The 27,617-nt window shown below is 38.3% G+C and overlaps 2 protein-coding genes, 1 non-coding gene and 1 pseudogene across 3 annotated transcripts; 2 read left to right on the forward strand and 2 right to left on the reverse strand.

The window, feature by feature from the left end:
- Positions 1-1,339: 1,339 nt before the first annotated feature.
- Positions 1,340-2,351, reverse strand: LOC112081979. Its single transcript, XM_024149055.1, has 3 exons — positions 2,098-2,351; positions 1,563-1,998; positions 1,340-1,486 (listed from the first exon to the last, which is right to left on the reverse strand). The coding sequence occupies exons 1-3, from the start codon at positions 2,349-2,351 to the stop codon at positions 1,340-1,342; spliced, it is 837 nt and encodes a 278-aa protein (XP_024004823.1).
- A 3,958-nt stretch (positions 2,352-6,309) lies between these two features.
- On the forward strand, positions 6,310-6,416 carry LOC112082575. The gene has a single exon (XR_002897242.1). It is a non-coding gene; the product is annotated as a small nucleolar RNA R71 (small nucleolar RNA).
- Positions 6,417-9,128: 2,712 nt separating this feature from the next.
- LOC112081980 lies at positions 9,129-10,821 on the reverse strand. Its single transcript, XM_024149056.1, has 4 exons — positions 10,428-10,821; positions 10,175-10,246; positions 9,416-10,041; positions 9,129-9,344 (listed from the first exon to the last, which is right to left on the reverse strand). The coding sequence occupies exons 1-4, from the start codon at positions 10,819-10,821 to the stop codon at positions 9,129-9,131; spliced, it is 1,308 nt and encodes a 435-aa protein (XP_024004824.1).
- A 6,303-nt stretch (positions 10,822-17,124) lies between these two features.
- Positions 17,125-18,287, forward strand: LOC18028869 (annotated as a pseudogene).
- Positions 18,288-27,617: the final 9,330 nt, after the last annotated feature.

Below are 27,617 nucleotides of genomic sequence, written 5' to 3' on the forward strand. Positions count from 1 at the left end.
CATCGAACATCTGAGTAGGGAGGGTGACTCTCGGGAGATCCTTGCGAAACCCATATAAGGCACATAGGTCGCGAAAGGGGAGCCTGTAATGAACTCCGCGGATCATGAAAGTCAGAGTGCCCTCCTGCGCATTTGGAGCATGTCCGTTGGTGTAGTAGATGCGAATAGAGGCGAGGAGCTGACGAACAAGGTCAGGAAACAGATCGTAGGGTCTGGTAGCCATAGATCCCAATCCAAGCTTCGTCAACAAACGCAGGAGCTCAGAATCCAAACCCAAACGCCTCATATCCAGAATGTCCAAGAACCTGGTGGGGAGTATCTTCACATTGAGCCAGGCGTTGTAGAAGAAAGTGTCGTAATCATCCCAGTCATCGGAAATTGGCCTGTGTAGACACTCAACGCTCTCAGCAACAGCTCGAGGTGGCTCGTCCCAGATCCTGCGTGTTGGAATGCGCAGATTCTCTCGTTTAGGCCAAGGGCGCCTAATCCTCTCGTCAGGTGAATCAGGGAGTGCAGGAGGCGATGGTGGCGGTGAGGCGGAGGCTCGTGGTGGTGCAGCAGGGCGAAGATGGGAAGTCGGGAACACCTGCAACTCCTGGGAGTCAAGGAATGTGACCATGTAACGAGATTGTGCGAGTACAGCCTTCACGGTTGCACGTTGCCACAGGTGACCATCCAAAACCTCGACGTGGTCTCCGAGTTGGAAGGTTACTTCGACTGGAGGTTGCGAACTGGAGGCGGCGTCCCTGCATTGTCGCTTGCGTGGAGGCATCTTGTTGGAATGGCAAATCGATGAGAGAAACAGATAGAGGGCGAAAATCGGATGAGGTTAGGCTTTGGAATCACTCAAATCGGTGAAGATTTGAGTAATTTCGGTTGTGGTGAGGGTGGTTATGGCGAAAGTGTCGAGTGCGGCGAGGAGGAAGGGAGGAAAAAGGTGTGAGGGTGAAGGTTTTAAATAAACGTGGGAAAGAGAAGACTTACCTGTTTGTGAGTGACGGATGACACCTAGGGTGGTGACGCGCGACACTTGCAAAGTGCGAATGGTATTGTCCTCGTGCCCGATCCGCTTCTGATTCCCCTCCGGTTCTGGAATTTCGGTTAAGCTAGGTCCTAAATTGTTTTGTTTTTTTTTTTTTTTTTTTTTTTTTTTTGATAAAAGGTAACAAGTGACAGGCGACACCGAGTATGGTGTCGCTCGACACCAGCCCTGTTTCACCTGAAACATGAAAAGAAAAACGAAAATCAACTGAAACAAAAAGACTTATTTACAGACTCACCAGTGGATTGCCTTCCACCAAGCGCTTGTTTAAAGTCATTAGCTTGACTTGATGGCGAGTCAGGCAGGAGGTGCACCATCCAGAGGTACGATATGTCCATCCGGAATCTCAGCTTTGGCCCAGTAGTGCTTCACTCTTTGTCCATTCACTGTGAACTCTCTGCTACCATCTGGTGTGAGGAGGACGAGAGCGCCATAGGGGCGAACCTCTTTGACTATGAAAGGACCTGACCATCGAGAACGAAGTTTACCAGGAAACAATTGCAAACGAATACAGAATTACCTGATCATTCGGTTCGAATTGCCTAGAGAGGATTTTTGAATCATGATACGCCTTGGTCCTCTCTTTGTACAACTTCGAATTCTCATAGGCATGGTGCCTGATTTCGTCCAACTCATTCAGCTGTATCAGTCGCCTCTCTGCAGCAGACTTGATGTCGAAATTCATCAGCTTTATCGCCCAGGCTGCCTTGTGTTCAATCTCCACTGGAAGATGACAGGGCTTTCCATAGAGCAGGTGGAAAGGTGTGGTGCCTAGAGGTGTTTTGAATGCTGTCCTGTACGCCCAGAGTGCATCGTCCAACTTCGCAGCCCAATCCTTTCGAGTTTTACCCACTGTCTTCTCCAGAATCTCTTTGATCTGACGATTCGACACTTCGACCTGTCCACTTGTCTGAGGGTGATAAGGAGTTGCAACTCGATGATGAACTCCATGCTTCCTTAGGAGTTTTTCGAAAATCTTGTTAATAAAGTGAGAACCACCATCACTTATAACAATTCGAGGTACTCCAAAGCGAGGAAAGATGATGGTCTTGAACATCTTAAGGACCACTGAAGAATCGTTGGTGGGACTGGCAATGGCTTCGACCCACTTTGAGACATAATCAACAGCAACCAGGATGTACTTGTTCCCATAAGAAGAGGGAAAAGGACCCATGAAATCGATACCCCAGCAGTCGAATACTTCAACCTCAAGGATGAAATTCTGTGGCATCTCATGTCGTTTGCTGATCTTTCCTCTCCTCTGACAAACATCGCACTGCGAGATGAATGCATGTGCGTCGCGAAACATGGTAGGCCACTAGAAGCCTGCTTGAAGAACCTTAGACACTGTTTTGAATGTTGCAAAGTGTCCAGCATATTCGGATCCATGACAATGAAACAGCACTTCTGGAACTTCTGACTCTGCAATGCATCTTCTGTAAATCCCATCAGAACAGTGCTTGTACAGATATGGCTCATCCCAGTGGTATCTTCGCAGCTCTCTCAGGAACTTCTTCTTTGCATAGCCCTTAAAGTTCTCAGGCTCAGCCTCTGCAGCAAGATAATTGGCAATATCGGCATACCAAGGGCGTTGGGTAGCGGATACAGCAGCTGAACTGGTCTCAGGAAGTCTGTTGCGAATTTGGGAGGTCTCTGTGTTCGCCTGAGAAAGGTGACGCGCGACACTAGTGGTGGTGTTGCTCGTCACTAACGGTCCTCCAACTCGAAAAACCTGCAATTCTTCGTCAAAACTGCTCTGGAATTTGGTTTCCACATAATACACATTCTCTTCTGGCAGGAAATCGTCTATGGGTACGTCGTCTTCAACCCTGATGCGTGAGAGATGATCTGCCACACCATTCTCAACCCCCTTCTTGTCCTTGACCTCAATATCGAATTCCTGAAGGAGTAATACCCATCACAGCAACCCTGGCTTCGCATCCTTCTTCTGCATCAAGTATTTGAGGGCAGAATGGTCTGTGTGCACAATCACCTTCGATCCCACAAGGTATGGCCGAAATTTCTCAAAAGCAAAGACCACAGCCAACAGCTCCTTCTCAGTGGTAGCATAATTCCTTTGAGCATCATCCAGAGTTCGACTAGCATAGTAGATGGCATGAAGCTTTTTATCCTTCTTCTGTCCTAGAACAGCACCAACAGCAAAATCACTAGCATCACACATCACCTCAAAAGGCAAATTCCAGTCAGGAGGCTGCACAATGGGGGCGCTTATCAGAGCATGCTTGATCTGTTCGAACGCAGCAAGGCACTCATCTGTAAAATCAAACTTAGCATCTTTGCAGAGCAGAGCAGTAAGAGGACGTGCAATCTTGCTGAAATCCTTGATGAAGCGACGATAGAACCCTGCATGACCCAGAAAACTTCTAACCGATTTCGCAGAATCAGGTGGTGGCAAGCTCGTCATGACGTCAATCTTCGCACGATCCACTTCGATGCCAGCTGCAGAAACCTTGTGCCCAAGCACAATCCCATCTCTGACCATAAAGTGACACTTTTCCCAGTTAAGGACCAAGTGCTTCTCTTCACAGCGAGCCAGAACTTTGCAGAGATTATCCAGACAGTCCTTAAAAGATGATCCGTAAACTGAGAAATCATCCATAAAGACCTCCATAAAATCCTCAATCATGTCAGTGAAGATGGACATCATACATCGCTGAAACGTCGCAGGAGCATTACAGAGTCCAAAGGGCATCCTGCGATATGCGAAAGTGCCGTATGGACATGTAAAGGTGGTCTTCTCCTGATCGTCTGGGTGGATAGGGATCTGGAAAAATCCTGAGTACCCATCGAGGAAGCAGTAGTAGGGATGGCTTGCAAGTCTCTCCAGCATCTGATCGATAAAGGGCAATGGGAAGTGATCTTTCCTGGTTGCTGCATTCAGCTTCCTGTAATCGATGCACATCCTGTGTCCAGTCACTGTGCGCGTCGGAATCAGCTCATCCTTTTCATTCTTCACAACTGTAACCCCTCCTTTCTTGGGAACCACGTGCACAGGACTCACCCAGGCACTATCTGAAATTGGATAGATGATTCCAGCTTCCAGCAACTTCATGATCTCCTTTTTGACGACGTCTTTCAGGTTAGGGTTCAGCCTGCGCTGGTGCTCGATCGACAACTTCGACTCATCCTCCAGGTGGATTCGGTGCATGCACAAGTCTGGTGAGATACCTGAAATATCATCAAGAGAATAGCCAAAAGCTTTGCGATGCTTGCGCAGCTTGCTCAGTAGTAAGGTAACCTCAGCATTGTTCAAAGAAGAATCGATAATGACTGGATAAGTAGAATTAGAGCCTAGGAATGCGTACCTTAGTCCTGCAGGGAGTTGTTTGAACTCAATCTTAGGTGCTTTCTCCTCACTCCAGTCGGATAACTGCTTCACCTTTGCAGGAGTCTCAAGCTGTTCAACCTGCGATGCCAGCTGCAACACATGCTCGCTAGAGTCCAACATCTTTGAGTAAGATGCTGAAAGTTCGTCCAAGTGTTCAGCTTCAGATGCAGATGTGGTCGAAGCTCTCTCAAGTGGGTCTGTAGGAAGCATCTCATGGAAAAACTCCTCAGCAAACTCTGTGAGAGTGTCGACATAGAAGGTCTGACCATCGATGGTGGGCTTCTTCATCAGCTTGTCCATGTCAAAGTTCATTACCAGATCTCCAACATTCAGAGCAATCCTGCCTTTCCTGACATCGATGATAGCACCTGCTGTAGCTAGAAAAGGTCTCCCAAGGATAAGAGGATCTTTAGGCTCCTCTCCATACTCCAAAACCACAAAGTCAGTCGGTATCATGCAGTCTCCAACCTTGATTGGAACATCTTCTAGCACCCCTTCAGGTATCCTTGTCGAACGATCAGCTAGGATGAGGGAGATCCTTGTTGGCTTGAAATCAGTCATGCCGAGGTTGACAGCTACCGAATAAGGCATGAGATTAACACTTGAACCCAGATCACACAGCGATCTCTTGAATCTCTCTGTGAAGATAGAGCAATCCAAGACAAAGCTTCCTGGATCAGATAGCTTCTCTGGAATTCGGTTCTGAATCACTGCACTGACTTGCTCAGATATCATCATCACTCCCTGTTCATGGCTGAGATTATTGGTTACCATTCGTTTCACATAGCGTCTGATGACAGGAGTGCTTTTTACAGCATCAACCAAAGGTATCTCAATCACAAGCTTTTCCATCAGAGCTTTGCATCGTGCATCATCAAGCTCTTGCTTGGACTTCCTAGGGCTCCTTGGGTAAGGAACTTTAGGTTTGTAGACTTTCTCCTCTGCAGATTTCGGATTCGGAGCATCAACAGCTTCGCTCTGCAATTGGTGACGCGCGACACTAGTGGTGGTGTCGCTCGTCACCGGCTCTGCAATCTCAGGAACTGCCTCAGAATCTTCTAAGTCCACGACTTCAGGTGCAGGAGGCGTCTTCGTGGGCTCAGAACTCAGATTTTTACCATTCCTCAACGTGATAGCACTGCAGTGATGCCTTGGATTGGTGTCAGTCTTCCCAGGAAGAAAACCCTCTTGCCTTTTAACAGAACCTGCAGTTTGGGCTACCTGTGTATCGAGCTGCTTGACATGGGTGTTCAGAGCTTCGATTTTTCCATTCAAATCGAGGTAGAGAGCATCCATCTTCCCATTAAAGTCCACGGTGAGCTTCTGCTGACCTTCCAGAATCTGTTCCAGCATAGACTTCATCTCATTGTCAGGATTTTGAGGTTGAGATGAAGGAGTGCTGTAGTTTCTGGAAAAAGTGTTGCTCGAAAAAGGTTTCTGGTACTGAGGCTTAGGCGTGTAACCAGAGAAGTTCTGATTACTGTTGAAGGTATTCCTCTGATTGTTTCCACTGTAATTTCCACTGTAGCTTCTGTTACCTTGCTGATTACCAAACCTCTGACCCTGAAATCCTGATCCACTGACAAAGTTGACATCCTCTTCCTCAGCTGCATCCTCAGGTTCGAAACTCTCCACCTCCTGTGCGAATCTGACAGATTTCTTACCCACTAAAAGGCTGTGCACAGAATCAAGTTTAGCTTTCACCTCAGCGATCTGCGATCTATCCATGTTCCCAGCTTGCTTCTTTCGCTCAAGATCAGCATTCTTGGTGCTATTACTGGATGCCAAGTTTTCGATGAGCTCAACAGCTTCTTCTGGGTATCGAGTGTTGAAGTTGCCATTGCTTGCTGCATCAAGCGCCATCTGATACCTCCAGTCGATGCCTCTGAAGAAAATACCCAGCGACTGCACATCGCTGAAACCATGATGAGGGCAGTCTCGCTGGTACGATTTGAATCGCACCCAAGAAGCCTTGAACGCTTCAGTAGGTTCCTGAGAGAAAGTCGAAATTTTCGTCCTCAACTCCTCAGACCTAGCATCGTCGAAAAAGTTGTGCAGGAAGGCGTTCCTGGTCTCTTCCCAAGTGGTGAGTGATCCTGGCTCCAATTGCTTCAACCAGTTAGCTGCTTCTCCAGCAAGAGAGTAAGGAAACAGCTTGCAGAGGAGGAAATCATTGGACACTCCATTGTATTTGATGCTGGTGACCAAATCCTCAAACCTCTCGATGTGATCCATAGGGTGCTCATGAGAGTGGCCATGGAATGGATGCTGACCCACAAGAGTGTAGTACACAGGCTTCAGCTCAAAATCGTTTCTTTGAAACGCAGGAGCGCGAATCGCAGAACGATTTGCATAGAACTGCTCAGGCCTGTTGTAGTCTCCAAGTGTTCGTCCACGTCCAACTGCAGGTGCAGGTTCCCTCGCATTCCGATCCTCTGGAACGTTCCTCTGATTTGGAACAATCACAGCATTCCCACGCGGTGCAGGTGGTGGATTCTGGTCAACAACATCCACTGGTAAAGGAGCTGGTGGAATGATGTTACCATCTCCATCAATCCTTTGGCCTCTCGCATTGCACAGATGACCCTCTCGGTCTCTCCAGGTTCCATCATCATCACGAACAAGTCCATTGGCGTTTTCCATCATTGCCGGATCTCTTGCTTTCCGTTTCGTTCGCTCTAACTCAGCTAGCTGTTCGTTGCTCAAATTCACTAGCGGGGTGTCTTTGTTGCTCCTGGTTCCACGAGTATGCATAAACCTGAAACACCAAAAACAAAGAGAGAAAACGAAAATAAGTAAACTAGGTTAAAGAAAAGAAGGTGTCGCGCGACACCACAAGTGGTATCGCTCGACACTAAGTCGAAAAACTTAGTCGAAACTCAAAAACTAGGTTTAATGGCGAAATCAAGTCCCCGGCAACGGCGCCAAAACTTGATATGCTCAAAGTTAAATCCCTAAGCTACTCTGCAAGAGCACAGATGTGCAGTTGTAGTATCTAGGGGTCGAACCACAGAGACAAGAAGTCACTCAATAAACCTTATGTAGATAGAGTTACGCTAAGCCAAGATATGCGAAATAAATAGTGTTGCGACAAAAGTAAATAGAATAGCAATGAAGACAATTGTAAATTCGATGTGATGAAGGATAGGTCTAGGGTGATTTTCAGGAGATCAATGAATGCAAATCAACTTAACAAGTCATAATTCAGTTATTAAGCACGATTCTTGAACTCGAAACACAGAACTATAATTAACCAACTTCCGTTGTGAGAATTATCTAAGTTAAAATCCTAGAATTCCAAATTCCTTTGTAAATCCTACAGATCTAAACCAGCCTTAATGCACAAGTTCGATTTGTTCACAAAGCTCCTAAACCAAATTCCTTTGCGAATAGTTACTTTGCTCAACTCAGGTTCTTTCGAGTTATTCAATTACACTCCCGTGTCAATTAAGCAACCTAAGATCTAAGTTCTAGGTGATCAGTCCAGAATTAGCTTTAAGAACAACCTAAGGTGAAGAACAAATAGATATGAACCCTAACAGGCAAGTTAATCAAACATTCAAAGAAAACCCTAATTAACCCTAAACCTAACAGGTAATCTACTCAGACATGGTTATTGAAATAACAAACATGATGAATAGAAAGCAATAGAATAAATCGAAATAGATAAAGGGGTTCGAAATCTTCTCTCTAAACGAACAGAGTACAGACTTGTCTCCCCAAGCTTAGAAATCGCAAAAGCCGAAAACTCAGAGTATCTCTCTCTCTAAAATCTAAAAGTGTGTCCGTAAAAAGGGAATAAAAATCCTATATATATATATCTCTAAGACACGTTTTGGGCTTCCTTGAAAACGTTTGGGCCCAACTCCTTCTTCAAATAGGAAACAAAATCGCCTTTTCCTTATTTCTCTGACAAGTGTCGCGCGTCACTCTCCATGGTGTCGAGCGTCACTAAAGCACAAAATCCATACTTGACGAATTTGATCCTGATTAAGCTCCAAAGTGCTCCAAAGTCTCCAGTTAAGCTCCAAACGTACCTATGACCTGAAAAGACTCCAAAAGACTCGAAAGACACTAAAAAGACTCTATAAATAAGACATATACCATGGTTAAAAACCATAAAACCATGATATATCACCCACCGAGGACAGACAAGTTCAAAAGATAAAAGAAAACCCTCCAAGGGTTAAAAAAAGCGTACAAAACATAAAGACCCATCAAGGGCAACTGAGTTCGATTAAAAGAAGAAAGAGAGATAGAGGGACTAAACAGTCTTGGAAGCAGCGGTTTGAACCGCATTGATCTTGTCTTCGTTCGAGCTGAATTGCTCAATTCCTGCCTGCTCTTGTCCTCCTCCGATTGGATTTTCGGCGGGAGCTTCCTCATCAGCCTCAGGAAGTGGCGACATCCGTTTGTCATCTTCAGTTGGACATACGCATTGGCAGAATGATACTCTTTCAGTGCCGCTGCGTGCTTTGCCTCTAGCTTGGCCACCATCTTGGGAGGGACCTCGTACAGACCTTTGTTCTTCAGCTTTTTGATGAAGCCGAGAACTCCGGTGAGCTGAATCACCACCTTGTAAGACTTATGAGCACGATCGGCATCATCCAAACTTCTGATGACTTTTTTCAAATGCTCACAAGCTTTAGCGTGAACCTTCTTTGCCCGATCCCTCCAGAGAGCTACCATACCCTGCAACCGTTCCTTGTCTTGTTTAAACTCCCGAGATAAGAGGGCCTAAGCCTTCGTCAGTTCAGCCTTGACGGCTTTAAGGTCCGAGCATTCCCGCTTCAGCAGATCGACAGCATTATGGAGTTCGTTGTTTATCTGGAGTTCGGTAGCAAGGCGTTCGACGACTTTGGAGATCCGATCCTCCAGCTCCGCAACCCTAACCTGATCATCATACAGGGCAACTTTATATCTTGCGATCAGAGTATTGGTCTGACTAGCGAGCTGCAAGTAGAAAAAAAATCAGAACTGATACTTAGGAAATAAATGAAAAAAGGGGGAAATTAGAAAGTTACCAAGGCAGTTGTGTGTGCAATTCCCTTGTACAGGTTCAGGAACCGCAGCTCGGAGATCTTCGGCAGACTCGGGACCTCGCTTGAGATCTTGTGGTAGAGCTCAGCACAAGCGTCGATATTATCTTCCAAAGGACCCTCGTCGTCATAGTCAAAGCGGACCTTGGCCCCTTTAACCGGCTCTGACTGAGAGGACTGCTCGCCGTGATCCCTTTCTTGCCTCTTTCTCGTGTTTGAGGCTTCAGCCTGATCCCAAGGAATAGCGAGCTCTGATGCAGTAGGGACCGGAGGGTTGAGTTTGGCGGCTGTTTCCTGAGGATGAGAAGAGCCCTCGATCCTCTTGATCTTCTTTGAGGATGTCTTCTTCTTTAATCTCTTTTGACCCGTCGGATTAGGTGAGTTCGCGATCGGAGCCATTTCCTCATCTCTCTGTTCGTCCCCTTTAGTAGTGGGAAAATGATTTAGCATTGCATCGTTTGGCTCGTCATCATCTAAGAAAGTTGTGATTTCATCCAACGAAAGCATTGTCGAACGCTTCTTTTTTGGTTTCGGCGCTTTCCGTCTAGGAGGACGACGAGGCTTTTTAGCTCGGCTTTCTGGTTTCAGAGGCTTTGGCTCCTTAACTGAGGCTGAAAGGCAAAAAGAATATAAGGAGTTCGGAGAAATTTAAGTAGAAGAGGAAAAGTAACTAAGTATTTTTACCTAATTTCGTAGCTCGACGTTGAAATATCTCCTCCCAAGCTTCGGGCGAGCGACGCTTACTGGCTTCACTAAAAGCTGCCTGGAATTCCGGAGTGAGTCCGGAATTGAGTAGACGACTTGGAAGATGACGACCTGCGAAGATAAGCCAAAAAGAGTTAGAAAAATATGCGAGTGGTGGTCAAAAGAAAAATGGGATCGTCTAAAGCTACCGATCGGAATCTTCACTCCGATTGAGTTTGGATGTCAACATCGCTGACTGTAAGCTCATTGATTTCGAGGAAGAAATATTGGGACTCCCAGTCATTGTATTTACTGGGTTTGATCCCGGTGACGATATCTTTTTGAGGTTTGGCGTTAGCTGCGAAATACCAATCCTTCGACGCGTGCAGGTTAACCGAGAAAAGGTCCTCAAAGAGTCGGTTAGTTGGATTTTCATTGAGCTCGCCGCACAAGGATCGGAAGCCTGTGTAGTTTGTCACTGACGTTGACATCATCTGAGTGAGAGCTACGCCTCGACGATTACAGTATCCAAGAAGGCGGAAAGGAATCAGGAAGGTAAGCCCGCATTGCGTGAAGTAGGTCAAGTAAATGCAGATGAAGTCTTCGGGGACGTCCCATGGGCGATCTCCGGCGTCGGAAGTGATAAAGACAGCGTCATCTGTGAGTCTGCAGGCCTCGAGTGCGGAGCGAATCACCGTTGGAGACATCGCAAGGCCGGACAACTTTCTGTTTTGGCATTGGTGGCAAGGCAGCGTTCACCGCTTTGGGGTTGTCTTCGCCATCATTGGCCTCAGCGTTGTTTCCTTCTTCAGGAGTCCTCCTCTTGAGCTCAACGACCTCCTCGATTTCGTTATCACCGTCTCCAGCGTCTTATGCGACCCGAGTTCCGGTCTCACGAGTCTCGGCTGTTAATTGTTCAGGCGCCTCCATTCTCAGTTGAGGTCGGCTGCTGCTGGCACCCACCAACTTAGAGTTTTTGCGAACTAGAGTTGGAGGATTGTTCGTCGACCTAGAAGGGCTCGATGAAGAGGAGCTCGGCTCTGAAGGATCGCGACGATCCTCCGGATTTGATGGGAAAAGGAATTAAATGAAGAGCCGGAAGACATTTTAGTTCGGTAGATTGAGGTCGGAAGAATATTTGAAAGATAGTTGAAGAAAATGAGGAAAAGGTTGAAGATTGATCGGAAAGTTTGAATGTGGACCAGAAAAATTTGAAGATTGATCGGAAAAATTTGAAGGTTCACCGAGAAATTTAAAGAGCACGGCGAAAAATTAGAGAGAACTAACGAGATCTGCGAGTGGAGAATCTAGAGAGAGAAACAAAACTAGAGAGAAGGGAGAGCGACGTACCTTATATATGCTGAATGCAAGAATAATGAATGCGAGGTAGGTTTTTCTTATAAATAAACAGTGGGAATCGTGGTTCCTCGATTTCCGTGAAATCTCGGAATTCATGCGCTACATTAAATTCGAATTATGAAACACCCGAGAAAATGGATGAACTGAATTTTCCATGCTCGGTTTGTGACCTAATTTTGGGAAATGACTCGAATAAGTTCGACCAAAAGCAACCCCCTTTCGCCGAACTGAGGGGGGGGGGTTTAACTATTGGAAGTGAAAACCACACTCTCGGTTTTCTCCGGTACAAACCAAGATCGGCACAAATTAAGCCCGGTTGACGAATGAATTGTATCGAAAAAATTGGACCGGGCGAGCTCTTGAGCCGAACATGGCCCGATAAGCCAAAGTCGGTCGAAACTTCTCGAAGGAATCGAGAAGTATCTTGAGTTCGGATAAAACAGAAAAGTTTCCAAATGGAAAAAGGAAACTACCAAGGAAAAAGGAAATTACTGAGGAAAAAGAAAAGTCTTCTCGGTCCCATATCACAGAGGAGACCCGCAAAGACCGACGTAGAGTGTATATATAAAAGAAGAGGAATTGACACCAGAAGACACAAGAAATTCCCAAGAGACTTAGAGACCGAGAACTCAATCCATTTGTTAGCTTCTTAGTTTCTAAAGTCTTAGTTCGTTTATTACTCAAATAAACGAACTCAGTTATATTTCGACCGATCTAATAAAATCTGAGTTTTCGATCTAAATTAATGTTTTGCCCCTTGTGTGATATTCATATATCAACAATTGAGAACCCCAACTTTAAGTTCTTACTAGATGATTACCCGTGCAAATGCACAGAGTTTTTTTTTATATTTTTTAAAATATTTTTAAGATTTTTTGTAACTTTAAATAAATTCAATTCAGAATTTTCTTTTTGATGTTATCATATATATGTAAAAAAAAGTTGTTATATAGTTCTTTTAAAAATAATTTTTTTATTAGTTTATTTTTAGCTATTATTTTGTCTTCAAAGAAGCTAATCAAACACATATTATACTAAACAAAATCTAGAGTTGATAATCCAACAAATACTAAGTATAAAATATCAACTTATGGTTATAAACTCAAGAGGCATATCCTATAAATAAATAGATAAATTTATTCGGATTTTTCTATTTTAATTGGTAAAGGCTTTCACAAGCTCTTCTGAAATCAAAAATGAATATTATGGAGTTCTAACTATGATATCCCAAATTGTATTAAACCCATGACCATTTTTCTTCACCAAGTTTTTAGAATGAAATCATTATAAATCTCATGTTGGAGATAGTACTCTTCTATGCTAAATCTTTCACTTGAATTTAATCGCTATCTTTAATATTCGGTAACTAAAGCGAATTTAAAAACTATCAGCCCAAATTTTTTCAAAGTGACGTCTTATGGTTCCATAGTTCCATATGCTAAATCTTAAGAACACTTGCATACTTGAAAAGATTATCGAGGTTTTGGTCACATAATTTTATCCTCTTAACATCTGTTTTACTTTTTGGGATGCTTTATGTAGAAGTAGAAAACTTTGGTACAGAAAATTGGCATATAAACCCAAATCTACAACTTTAGGCAAAGAAACATATAAAAATTGAAAACAAATTTAAAATCCAAATCTTACAATTATGAAATTTGTCTGAAAAGACTATAGAATACGAAAAAATAATTTAAAAATCCAATCTCTACAATTATGGGATTTTTATTTTATTTAAATTTGTTTCCAAAATAGTTACTTACTTCCATGATTTTAGTTGTATTATTTCTAATTTTAAAGTTAATAAGATTTATCAGTCCCTTCATTTGGTTACAAATTTTGGTTTTTACGTCTAAAGTTGCGAAGTTTTATGCATAAGAGAAACATATTAGTAAATTTTACAATTACTTCCCATAATTTGTTGCATGAGAGAAATACGACTTTTTACAAAACAAAAATTCCTTAGTCATCATTAGTCATTACAACTAAAATTTTTTTTCTTTAAATATTTTGTATTCATCTTCTTGACTCCTTTTAAAGAGATATTATTTGGACTTTTGAGCACACAAATAAGTTTGATTACAACAGAACAAAGATTTGTCAAGATTTAAAATCTGAAGGCAACATACAAACTATAAAGATTTGTAATCCAAATGTAGGCTATAAACAAAGAGATGATCATTCACCTTTAGTTCCATAACTTTATGTTGTTGACTTCCTGATATTCATTAAGCTTTTCAGAGATTATGCAGTTGATATTTTATTGTTTTCTCAAATTACATTTGATTTTTTGTTGGACTTTGATTTTTTGTTGGACTATCTTCATCAATAATCAATAGAATAAGAAGAAGTAATGGTATATTCTCTCTCACTAAAATCAAAGGAGAAGAATTTGAACCAAAAAAAAAAATAAAAGAATATAAGAAGTTTATTGTTCCTAAGAGTTTTTTGTATTGTATTTAATGATTTAGGATTTTGGTGTTTTCTAAACAAATTAAAAATCAATACAATAAGTTATAAATTATTTTATAAATCTGATGTGTCAAAATAATAGATGCTGATGTGTCAAGATTGTGAGACACAACTCAACTTTTATATAATAGATATCTATCTGTTATGAAAGTGATGGCATTGAAATAACTTCACCAAATCTGGATATCCTTACAATCGGAGATCTCTCATCTGAGATAAAGAATGTCGTCATTGCAAATCCTAGACTCCAGTTTCACAGAAACTAGTGGTCTACAGGAACTTATATTGTTATACAAGCTATAGTATATCATGCCCCGATATATATATATATATAAAATATACTTTTTTATTTTTTTTTGCATTCATTGTGGTTTGGTAGAGAACGAAATGATGCTAATCTATACTTAATTTGACATCTTTAACAAACTGTTTATGAATCTAAGGAGAGAAAGAGCATTGGACATACATTTAAGAGAACATTTGCATCGATGTCGGTAAGTGTAAACTTGGCAAATACCAAGGAAGTTGAGATACTAGAAATCTAGCTGCATGGCCTGGAGAAATGGAAGAGCTTGAGATCGTATTCGAGGTACGTTCATTTCATGCTTTGAATAAAAATTATGTGAATATTAGCCATGTTTCTGGTTTTCATAGCGTTCATTTCGTGCTTTGACTTTTTCCTTTTTTCTTTTGCATATACAGTAAAACCTCTATAAATTAATACTCGATAAATTAATAATCACTATAAATTAATAAATTTTGCTGGTCCCAAGTCGGACCAATGTAAAAATCCATTAAATTCGATAAGATAATAAGATAATAAATTTTTTTGAAATCTTTATGTAAATTTATGGTCCCAACAAAAACATAAATTAATAATGATATAAATTTATGCAAATATATATAAATATAATTCTAAAATATGACTAATGTGTTTATTTTTACTTAAAGTTGATATCTCATTGGTTCTCATCTCTCTAATTGTTATATCAGTAGCTTTTATTGCTCTTTTACTATATACATGTAACATTTATGATGATTTTTTAATGTGATAATTGATTTTCTTATCTTTAAGTGTTTTTAAATGTATTGTAGTGTTATTTTCAATTTTATTATCAGTAATACTGATAGTAGCCATGGTTTTTTTTAATAAATTTTAAACTTATGAACATGTATATTTTTACATGGACAATCCAATAGGGTGTTAAAAAATATTTTATTGTGATAGTTATGATTAATCATAATTTATATCATGAGATTTGTTAAAATTTTAAAATATAACATTATTACCAAAATTTTTTTTAGAAAATTAAATGCGGAAAACAAAATTTCTCTATAAATTAATAATTATTAATTTATAGATAAATTAATATCACGATAAATTAATAAATTATCATGATCCCAATATTATTAATTTATAGAGGTTTTACTGTATAGAAAAGCAATACTCCGAGGGAGGAAGTTGAGACTTCTGCTGGAAGAGGACAGAAGAAGTTTTGGGAAGAGACAAAACCATTTTCAGACGTTTACTTCAGTGCAGATAATGTATGGCTGTTTAACTTTTAATGTATGGCTGTTTAACTTTAGCGGTTCAAAAGAAGAGTTTATATTAGCCTCGCGTTTTAGGCAATGGATTGTAATGGAGACTATGATAATTAAACCATTGTCGGTTTCTCAAAGTAACAAATTGGAGATAGAGGGTGCAGTGGCCATCCTAAAGGAACTTCCAGGAGGTCACAGTGAGCTCGATATCATAATGGCCTAATGAAATTTGGTTTGAATCCATCCTTTCGTATTAGAAAGAGAAACCCCTTTACAGTCTTTTTATTTAAAGAATTCGATAATTTTATATGTTGTTTTAAGAATTTCTTTTGGTATTTGTTTTTAAGTTTGACCCATTTTGGGGTCTAATTTGTATCAATTTCATATTATCTGAATATCTTGTTAAGTTATTATTTCATCGCCATGTTCTTATCTTGGTCAATGCTTTTACACATGGGATTTTGAAACAAGTTAAAATAATATTAGGTAATACCGTAAAAGCTAGGCATAATATAACAATATATGTACAACACTTTTATTGTGCTAGCATGAATTTGTCATCTAAAAACGTATGTTGAAGAAGACTTTGATTATTAGAAAGAAGTCACGCTTCGTCTAACCTATAAGGCATCTTTTGTAAAGCTTCGGCGTAATCCTGATCAAAGATCTTCCATTGGTAGATACTAGATATATTCACTATCTCCTTTGATGATTGACACTATTAGCCTTGGTGTCTTAAAACCAGTATCTTCCTCCTCGTAAGATGTATCATGTATGGGTATATATGATCTTCTTTACAACTTGTTCCAACTTCATATGGCCTTTGTGGTACAATGTTTTCACAAAAACACCTCGATGAGAGCAAACACATGTTGTTATCGCTATGTTCTTCATTTTGAACACAAGAAAACCCAGGATCAAATATTAAATATCCCTCTTCAGTCCATAAACTGAAAGTGTATTTTTGCATAAAAATGATTTGAAGGGTTTCATATAACTCATTTGTACATTTTCATTACGTTGTTTCAATAATCCTTGAAATGCTTTGAAATTGAAAATACTTTCATCTTTTTTACTTTCTTACTTCTAATCTTAACAATAATACATAATGTTTTGGATGCGTGTCTCTTAATCATCACTTTTAGTTCTTTCTAACGTTTTTTTTTTTTTAATAAAGATTCATTAAAATTAAATTAGGACATTTTCCTCCAAGGTTTTTGGTGACACTTAAGTTCTAGTAATTCTAAAATAAACCACAAGTCCTTGAGAATCTTCGGACACGTCAATGATTTCTTAGGCAATAATTAATTCTCTTATTCTCAAATATAGGGATTATTTTCTCCAGAATCAATTGTATTAAATGCTAACTGAGTAATAAATCAATTAAACATAAGTCTCTCAGGAATTGTTGACCCAAATATAAGTGCATACTTAATAAGAATCTGTTGAATTTCTCGGTTTATGTTAATTAATTACTATATGTCTCTCCAGAAATCTTGTTTTGGTCAACGGTCTTTTGAATTAGTAAGAATCATACCTTTTCTTTCTTTCTCAGCCTCCTCGACCTTATGAATGTTATATAAAGTCTTTTATGTTTCTTCCTATCGAAACTAATCATCTCTCTCTTGTTGGTTAAAATGGAAGTGAGAGACCCAGTGATGTGGCTGACTTTGATGTGTTACATCTTTGGTCACATAATTACAAGTCATAACAAAGGCTTTATCGAAGCCATAAGCTTGTCTAAGTTTGAAGATCTAGAAATTCAGAGGAAACTAAAGACAATCAACAAACCTGCTGTCAAGATCATCAAGGTCCACTCATAATCTTGTCGTAATTAACTATATATGATTAATGAATTATATAATAAGCTCTATATTCTGTGGCTGCAAATGATAGACTATCCATGGAGAACGATACGTCTGTGTGGATTTTTTCAAGCAACCAGCATTTGATCACCCTTCTATGAAAAAACACACATACGATTACATGGTGTAAATTTTTTGATCCATTCCCGATATATAAGATTCTTGGAAACATTTGAAGAAAAAAAACAATAATAGTTTCTTTCTGTGTCATATCCTAGATGCGACAGATGTGGAATCCCGAAAAGGTAAGACAAACAATACCGGGTTTGGTTACTTATGGGAGAATGGTGTGGGTTGTCCCATTGGTACAGTTCCTATACGAAGATTAACCAAAGACGATCTCTTGAGCTTAAACTCGTTAGACGACGATAAATATAGTAAACCTCGTGGTTCTTGGAACACTACCACTTATGATCCTAATAATGATGTTCATGACCAACATCATATAAGTTGTTTCTTTTTTTAATTAAAAATAACCTAATCATCGATGTAAAGTTTGATATATTATTAATATCTTTGGTCATGTTGAATGAAATTAGTATGCCGCGGGTCGAACTAAGGACATAGGAATGCGCTACAATGGAGCTACAATGGATCTTTGTATATCCAATTTAAGCCTAACCAATTTAGTTCTGCTCGGCTTCACTTTCAGGTCGGAGATGATTTCATCCAAATCGGTATCATTGTATGTCAGAAAGTCGGTTTTACTTTATACCTAACAAAACATGTACAGCATTGTACTACAAGGGCAACCTCAATCCTCGGCTTTATATAATAACTAAAAACACAACACACTAATTCAGGTAAATCCAGCATTGTACTACAAGGACAACCTCAACTCTAGGCTCTTCGTCTATACAAAGGTAAGAATCACTCACATCATGCTGGTCAATTCTCTTTTAAGAGAATATAACTTTTATGGAACTTTAGAATAAAAAAAAATCAGATTAGTCGAATTATTGTATTTAGATGGAAAAAAGAAATTATTAAGATGAGTCGCTTTTTCAGTTTTCAACTTAAAAAAAAAAAGAAAAAAAATCAAGTTTTTGATATTATAAAGAGTAAAAGAATGATAAAATTGTAATCTAGCCAATGTAAAAGCTAAAAAAGTGTTATAGTAGCAAAAATTGATATTCTGTGTAATAAAAAGACATAAAGTGATATAATTTGTAAGTGTCTCATAATAAAATAGCAGAATCAATAGGACGATAAAATTTTAACACTGAATAATCTCAAAACGTCAAAAAACTACTATCTACTAGATGAATGAAGTTTTGTAAAAACTAGTTATCTTTTATATACTAAAGCACAAGTCATTTATGCAATTAAATGTTGATCACATGTGGCAAGTTTTCCAAAATTATGAAAATACAACAATGAAAAAAAAATGAATTTATCAAAGATTAAAAAGCATCAGTTTAATAAAGTCGTATATGCAAAACACAGCTTTCGTATAAGAAATAACTCTTCTTATTAATGTTTAGAAAATAGCTCAAAACTAAACACCCAAGCTCTTATGCTTATCTTCTGTTTATCACAACTCAATAAACACATATATATAGGTCTCTAGATTCCCTAATCCTACTTCTAATAGAACTAGGAAAACTTCCTTTTAGGCCTATCGTATTATTAACCGACTTGTTAATAATGTCTTGGGCCTTAAGCCAAAGAAGCTTATCCAACAATCACCCCCTTAAGCTTCGAGTCCACTTCTGCGAGGTCTTGAACACCGATCAAACTCCTCATTGTCTTGAACTTGATTCTTGCAAGGGCTTTTGTCAAAATGTCTGCACACTGTTCTTCTCCAGATACAAACTCCACTTCGATCTGCTCATCTTCGACGCACTCTCGGATGAAGTGATATCGCTTGTGAATATGTTTGCTTCTTCCATGAAAAACAGGGTTTCGAGTTAGAGCAATGACCGACTTATTATCTACTCGGATTGTCGTCTTCTTATAACTCCGACCAGTGATCTCACTCAACAACTCTTGGAGCCATATGGCTTGCTTCGATGCTTCCATCGCAGCCATGAACTCAGCTTCACAAGATGATAACGCAACAGTTTGTTGTTTCTGCGAGCACCAAGTAATTGGTGATTCACCGAAATAGAACACATGACCACTGGTACTTCTTCCATTGTCTAGGTCCACATTATAGCTACTGTCGCTATATCCCACAATTTCCTTTGTCCCTCCACGTTTATATGTTAGGCCGAAGCCTGCTGTTCCTTGGAGGTACCGTAAAATCTGCTTCAGCGCTTTGCCATGTGACTGCCGTGGATCCTGCATATACCTGCTGGCTACTCCGACTGAGAAAGCAAGATCAGGCTTTGTATGCAGAAAATATCTTAAGCAACCTGTCTTCCTTCGATACAGAGTGGCATCTTTGGGTGTTTCTTCTTGGGCTTTAGACAGCTTTAAACCAAACTCCATAGGAATATGTGTTGGATTGCAACCATCTAGCCCAGCTTCCTTTAGTATTCTTCGAGCATATGCTTCTTGTTTCATCTCAATTCCTTCTTTGATCTGTTTGACTTCTATACCAAGATAATAGGTAAGCTTGCCGAGATCTGACATCTCAAATTTGACATCATTCCTGCTTTGAACTCATGTATGATCCCAAGCGAATTTCCTGTTACAAACAGGTCATCGATGTATACAGCTCCAATTAAAAGCTTCGCACCTTCAGCCTTGCGATACACAGCACTTTCTTTTGAGCATCTTTTGAAGTTCATACCCTTCAGAATTTGATCAAGCTTCGTGTTCCATGCACGCGGGGTTTGTCTTAAGACATATAAAGCCTTTGAGAGTTTGAAAACCTTCTGTTCTTCTCCCTTCTTTTCAAACCCCTCAGGCTGAGACACATACACATCCTCGTTCAGCTCTCCGTGTAGGAATGCATCTTGACGTCGAGATGATGAATCTCCCACCCGTGAGAAGCAGTTAATCCCACGAGCAACCTCACTGTTTCTATTCGAGCCACTGGTGCAAATACTTCGTCAAAATCTACTCCTGATTCTTGAACATATCATTTTGCAACAAGTCTGCCTTTGAATTTGTTTATTGTGCCGTCTGCGTTTCTCTTGATTTTAAAAACCCACTTGAGACCTATGACCTTGACAATTCTTGTTTTATCGACTAGTGTCCAAGTCTTGTTTTTATTAATCGAAGAGATCTCGTCTTTACAAGATTGTGTCCATTCATCCGAGTCCTTTGCTTCAGTATAGTTCATTGGCTCATCATTTAGTGACAAGAGAAGTCTCTCAGACTCAATATCGGCCAGAAGAACAAAGTCTTTGAGATGTCCTGGTAAATTCACTTGTCTTCCTGACCGTGTGAATCATGCCTGATTTTCGATGATGTGATCATCGTTTATCTGATCATCTTCATCACTTTGTTCTTCCATTGCTTCTTTGTGTGCATCGCTGTCACTATTTTGTTCTTGTTGAACTTCCTTATCATCGTTGGTCTCGGGTGGAATGGAAACTTTTTTGTAAGGACCTTGTCCTTCATCTGTGACTGCTCCCCAAATCATTCGAAACCTCCCTCGTTCACCATTGTCCTCTGTATTGGCTCCCTTCCAATTCCAAGATGCTTCTTCATTGAAAGCTACATCTCGGCTTACAACGACTTTCGTTGTCGTTGGGTTGTCAAGCCTATACGCTTTGGATCCAGGTTCTATTCCGAGATGTACCAACTGTTGTGATTGATCGTCGAGCTTTTTCATGTCGACAGGCTTGATTTTCGCGTAAGCCAAGCAACCAAAAACTCTGAGATGATCGACACTAGGCTTCTTGTTCTTAAGGCATTCATAGGGCGTTTGATTTTTCAAAGCTCTTGTGGGGACTCGATTTCACAAGTATGTTGCATGTCGAACGACTTCTCCCCACAAGTAGTTTAGAACCCCCTTTGCCTTTAAGATACTTCTTTTCATCTCCATTCGTGTTCGATTTTTTCTTTCGACCACTCCGTTTTGCTGTGGGGTGTAGGGGGCAGTCAGATGTCTATTAATTCCGTTTATGCTGCAAAACTCCTGGAATTCATTCGATGTGAACTCGCCACCTCTGTCCGTTCGAAGTGTTTTTATCGTTTTCTCACATTCCTTTTCTACCATATTGTTAAAGCCTTTGAACTTCACAAATGCTTCGCCCTTCTCTTTTAACAATATCGTCCACATATACCTTGTATGATCATCAATGATCACAAAGATATATCTGTTGCGAGCTGGTGTCGCTGGTGATATTGGTCCGCATAAGTCAGCATGTATGAGTTTCAAAGGATGAGATGATCGGTATCGAGTTGCAGCTGGGAATGATTGACGGGTCTGTTTTCCAACCAAGCATGACTCACAAAGTTGTGTTTCATTCTCGATCCTTGGTAAACCCTGAACCATCTTGAGCGCTGACATGCTTTTAATGGTTTTAAAGCTTATGTGACCGAGCCTGGCATGCCACCTCCATTTGTCTTCTTCCATCTTTGAGTGCAAGCAAACTGGTTTCTCAATTTTTAGGTTTATCTTGTAAAGCCTGTTGCTTGATCTTAGTACTCTTACTAAGAGTCTTCCATCGGGGTCGTGTAGTGTTAGAAAATTTTCTTTCATTCTAACATCGCAACCATGTTCGGTTGCTTGTCCTAAGCTAAGAATATTGCTTTTAAGAGCAGGGATATAGTAGATGTCTGGAACTATCTTTTGTTTGCCTGTTTTTCCTTCGAACAAGATCGATCCCTTGCCACCAATGTCAATACATGAGCCATCCGCAAACTTTACCTTGCCTTTTATGTTTTCATTCAACTCTAAAAAGAATGATTTCACACATGTCATATGGTTGCTTGCACCATTGTCTAAGTACCAGGTACCTTCTTCGCCTTTCTCCTTTTCGTATTTCATAGGTACCAAGTTCTCTTCATTCAGGAATACCGACTCGAGCATGTAGAGAGCTTTGTCTGCCTCTTCTGTCTCTACTTTTTTGGCCTCCTGATTTTGTTTTCTGTCGGGACAAACTGAGGCTAAGTGCCCAGCCTTATCGCACCTGTAACAGATTACACTTGATATGTCCTTCTTCTCCTTGGTTTGATTTGCCGATTTTTCTTGAGCTTGAGGATTAGATCCTCCTCCTCTGCCTCGTCCCCTGTTCCCTCGTCCTCCTTGTCCTCTGCTTCCTCTGCCACCTCGCGAGTTGCTTTGGTCTGATTTTGCGTATAGAAGCTTTCCCTGAGTCTTATCTTCTTTGTCATCTCCTGAGACTCTTTCTTCGTATGCTTTTATTCGCCCAACAATGTCTTCATAACCTGTTGTCTTTTTCTTCGAGGGAAGCAACGATCTGTATATACTTGCTTCTGGGCAAACTATTTAAGAATTTATTAACAAGTCTTGATTCTTCAATTGTTTCTCCGAGAGCAGCAGCTTTCGATGCAGGCTGAGATAACTTCCCAGCAAAGCTATCGACGGTGTCTGAATCCGCCATCTTCATTCTTTCGAACTCAAACATCAGTGTTTGTAACCATGCTTCCTTGACGCGTTCTGCCCCTAAATTTCGTGTCTTGATCGAATCCCAAATTGCTTTTAGAGAATTCTGATCTTTAACTTGTAGAATTAGGGTTTCCAGGATTGACTGGAAGAGTAGTGCCAATGCGATGTCGTTCTTATCAGGATCTGTCGAGTCTGGCTCGATCGTTTCCCAAGCTTTATGAAGTCGCAGCATTACTCTCATCCTCATAGCCCATATTGTATAATTTGTAGACGTCACCATCGGGCATTGGATCGACGTAGGAATTGATTCCTCTCGATTTGCTCTGACACCAAATAAAGTCGTATATGCAAAATACAGCTTTCGTATAAGAAATAACTCTTCTTATTAATGTTTAGAAAATAGATCAAAACTAAACATCTAAGCTCTTATGCTTATCTTGTGTTTATCACAACTCAATAAACACATATATATAGGTTTCTTGATTCCCTAATCCTACTTCTAATAGAACTAGGAAAACTTCCTTTTAGGCCTATCGTATTATTAACGGACTTGTTAATAATGTCTTGAGCCTTTAGCCAAAGAAGCATATCCAACATTTAATCCGAATTTTATGGGAAAAAACTGCCCACATTCTCCACTTCTGCGGTCGTGGCCTACTGCGTTAAAGCATATTTCATGTAAATTACACCTTATACTCATCAGACAACACCATTCACTTTTGTTAAATTAATCATTAATTAGATCTGTCCCTTCTCCTGAATGACATATAAGTTTTAGAGGAATTTGGTAGATTATCAGAGCCTTATCACAAGATCTGTGGATAATAAGAGCTAGACAGTAGAAGAGGCACCCTGCTTCACAAGTATGATGAAGTCATACAACAAGAGGTGCTCATCAATAATCCCTTTCTTAATTCTTTTATGTCTTCTTTATGTGTTTTGCTAACAAACTGATCAAATGCAGGTTAAAGAGGTCATCAACTCATTCATGCTAAACCAGGGCGTCCCACGAGAAAGGACGAGTTTAACATGCAAAGTGAAACATTCATCGACGAAAACTTCAACGAAAGTTGCAATTTTGATGTGGATGATGATGTCCTGTCAAGAAGCTTTGATAAGCTTGGACTGGTCTCTCGTGTGAGCTTATGGGTCTCTCTTCTATAATCTGAACTTTTCTCCATATGTATATTCTGTGAGTAAACTAATATTGTGAAAATGGAAAGGGTTGGTTAGATTCAGAAGACAAGTATAGATGCGTAAATATGAAAAAAACAAACGAGATCATGGGAACAACGACGAAAGAGATCAGAGATGGTGCTAAAGGCAAGATGAGGTGGTTAATACAAAGATGAAGAGGCAGCCGAGATCATACTCCATGCATGTAACATGCAAACCGAAGAGTTAACAACAAGCCACTCCAATATATATAATAGTAAGTTTGTATCTGAATTTTTTTTGTTTGTCTTATAATGCCACCTTCTTCAAATTAACGACCATGTTCAATTAAGTTTTTTTTTTGGATCAAATAGTTTTTTGTGTTGTCAATATTTGAGCTATAGTATGTAATAAGGGAATAAAACGTATAAAGCCACATAAAAAAACATAAAGCCACATAAATTTTTATTTTAAATTAATCTTTATAACCGTGCGTAGCACCAGGTGTAATCCTAGTAATAAATTAAAACATGCTAGATGAAAAATATTTACTGTTAGTTTTAATGTTTTATCATTTCATACTTAATATTATGACTGCCGAATCACGTTTTCAAAACATTAAAACATGCATAAGATATATACCATTCAAGCTTTTAATATGTGTGAAAAATCCAAAAAAAGCTATCAATTAGAAGCAGAAAGAATTCTATTTGGGTATATACCTGGTGTTGTTTTTTTTTTTCTAATATCATATCATATAATGTTAACGTTTAGTTACTATTTTTGTAATAACAGGACCGAGCAAATGGCAATTGGTGGTTTGACAAACAGTTATCGTTTTCTGAAAAATTAAGAGAAATTGTATAAGAGTATCTCTAAAAGACACCTTATAATTTCAAATATAAGGTTTTATGCATTCCAATGAGGTGATATTTTATAAGGTTTTTTTATTTACATTTCAGTCCTTCTAGTTATATACTTTCAAATTAATCTTAATAATTTTTGTGTTTACATTTTTAACTCTCCTAATTTTATGTTTTATAATATTTCACATATATTCTTATAAATTGTGTTTATCCATAAAATACACACTCTACGATAAAATATTTATTTATCATTTTAAAATATTTTGATTGATCATATATATAGAACATTATGATAATAGTTTTACTGAGTAATCTGATTAGAAAATCCTTAATGCCACAAAAAACAAATTCTTCTCGGAATTGACATAACGTGAGGGATGTTCGATAAAGTCATGCGACGTCATCAATGATTGGAATGTTCGGATAGACTCTTTTAGAATTCCAAATGATGATGACGACACATAATCCGTTACGAGTGGCCAGTGTTCTAGAACAAGATGATGGACTTGTTATATACTCGTTGTAAGAATATTTCTGAAACTTATATTTTTGTAAATTTTGTTCACGTGGTTTTTTGTTCATCCGGTTAAATAAGTTTAATTAATAGTGGGATTGACAAGGAAAAAAAAAGTTGACTGATTAATATGTTGACAAAATGTTGACTGATTAGTATATTGACAAATATTTCAACGGGAATTATTGAACAAGCAAACGTCTTTCCAGAATTAATAAGAATTAGGTTTGTACCTGCGCATACATGCGGTTTCGTTTAACATAAAAAATTTATAAATATATTTATATTGATATATACAAATAATTCCTTATAAAATATGATAATTTGCTTGATTTTTAGTATTAGTTAATCTTTAAAAACAAAATATTTTTTAAAAATAATTGTTTTTAGGATTGGAAATAGGACAAGTAAGAAAATTATTCTTACCATTTTAGAAATCATAAACAGGGTATGAGTAAAAAAACATAGATTAAAACCACATTTTTGGATTGAATTGTTTGAAAATATATAATTACTTCCAAATTTTAATGTTCTTATGTTTATAACATGCACAATTGTCATGATTCTCAGATGAATCTACGTATCACCATTAAAACTAAAATTGAGAGTATGTTTGAGCTTATGAAATATACTAAATTAAATAAATGAAACTAAAATTTAAACTCTTCACAATTAAAACATGTATTTTGAACGTTAAAAGTGTCTTTGTGACCTTTACCAATACAATTAAAATTCAAAAATTAAAACCTAAGTTCAAATATACCTTCTCTTTATTAACTGCTGTTTACATGACTTCAACCTTTAGTCTTTAATCTCCAATGTCACTATGCTTTGAAGTTCTATTATTAACATTAAGCATTTATCGTCACACTTTTCTCATTCCTCCCACTAATCCATTTTTAATTACTCTTAAATTGTACCACACTAAGTACCACCACAATCTTAAAAAAAAAAGACTGATGAAATTTTTCAGATGAAATTTAGACTTAATAAATTAAAAATTAGAATAAATGCTATTGACTTTATTTTTAAAATGGACACTTGTTGGTCTCTAGAGTGCTGATGTGGTGAGCTGAAGGAGAAGGCTCACCTCTTTTCATATATATAAAAAATCAAAAATTAAAATCCAAATTTCGAATATACCTTTTCTTTATTAACTGCTGTTTACATGACGTTAACCCTTAATCTTCAATCTCCAATGTCAAAATACGTTTTCACTAACTATGCTTTGAAGTTCCATTATTAACATTAAGCATTTACCGTTAGACCTTTCTCATTCTTCCACTAATCAGCTTTTAATTACTCTTAAATTGTATCACTTCTAAGTATCACCACAGTCTTTAAAAAAAGACTGATGAAATTTCTCAGATGAAATTGACACTTAATAAATTGAAAAACTTATATATAAAAGACAATCAACTCTCTCGAGCTGAGTGACACATCAGCAATGGAGAGAGTGATATGTGGCACATCAAAAAATTAAAAAAATAACTAATTAATTAAATTTACAGCCAAACACATTAAAAACATAAATAAATATATATATATACATTAATGTAATTCAAATTTAGTTTAAATATAAAAAACAAAAAATATTATATAATATAAAAATTTTTAAACGTACTATTCTATTTTCTTCTTTCAAGTGATTTAAATTTATTCTAAATTTTAATGCAAATGAAAAAAATTAAGATTGAATAAATTAAGAAGTTTCAAATATTCTTATATAAAACTTCAACTAATAAATTATAAAACACAAAAAATATTTAATAAACAATTAAAGAGATAAAAAATTATTAAAAAACAATAGTATAAAGAAAGGCCGGCACATAAAAATGTCATACATGGTTTTTTTTAAAATAAAAAAATGGAATCAATAATATATATATAAATAAAAAATTCAAAATGGTAAATGGAAAAAGTTAACAAGTATTATATTAGTAAGATTTACAAGAATAAAAAGAATATGAAGATCGAAGAACAAATAAATATTCCTCTCTGATATTTAACGTATATTTTTAAGTGAATTTTTACGTTTTCATACAAAAATTTAAATAGTAGATTTTTAATTCCTTATAATTTTGGAAGAAAAATTAGACTATTAAGCACAACCGGTGTAGAAGAGATTACAATAATGTATCATCAAAAAGAAATCAAAGAAAATATAAATATTTTAAACGCAAAAACATTGACAATAAACATAAAATTATTTCAATACAGATTTTTAAAATATACTATTTAAATATAAATTAAAACATGA

Source organism: Eutrema salsugineum, unplaced genomic scaffold, assembly GCF_000478725.1.
Source record: "Eutrema salsugineum unplaced genomic scaffold, Eutsalg1_0 scaffold_1, whole genome shotgun sequence".
In the NCBI taxonomy this organism is placed as follows: Eukaryota; Viridiplantae; Streptophyta; class Magnoliopsida; order Brassicales; family Brassicaceae; genus Eutrema; species Eutrema salsugineum.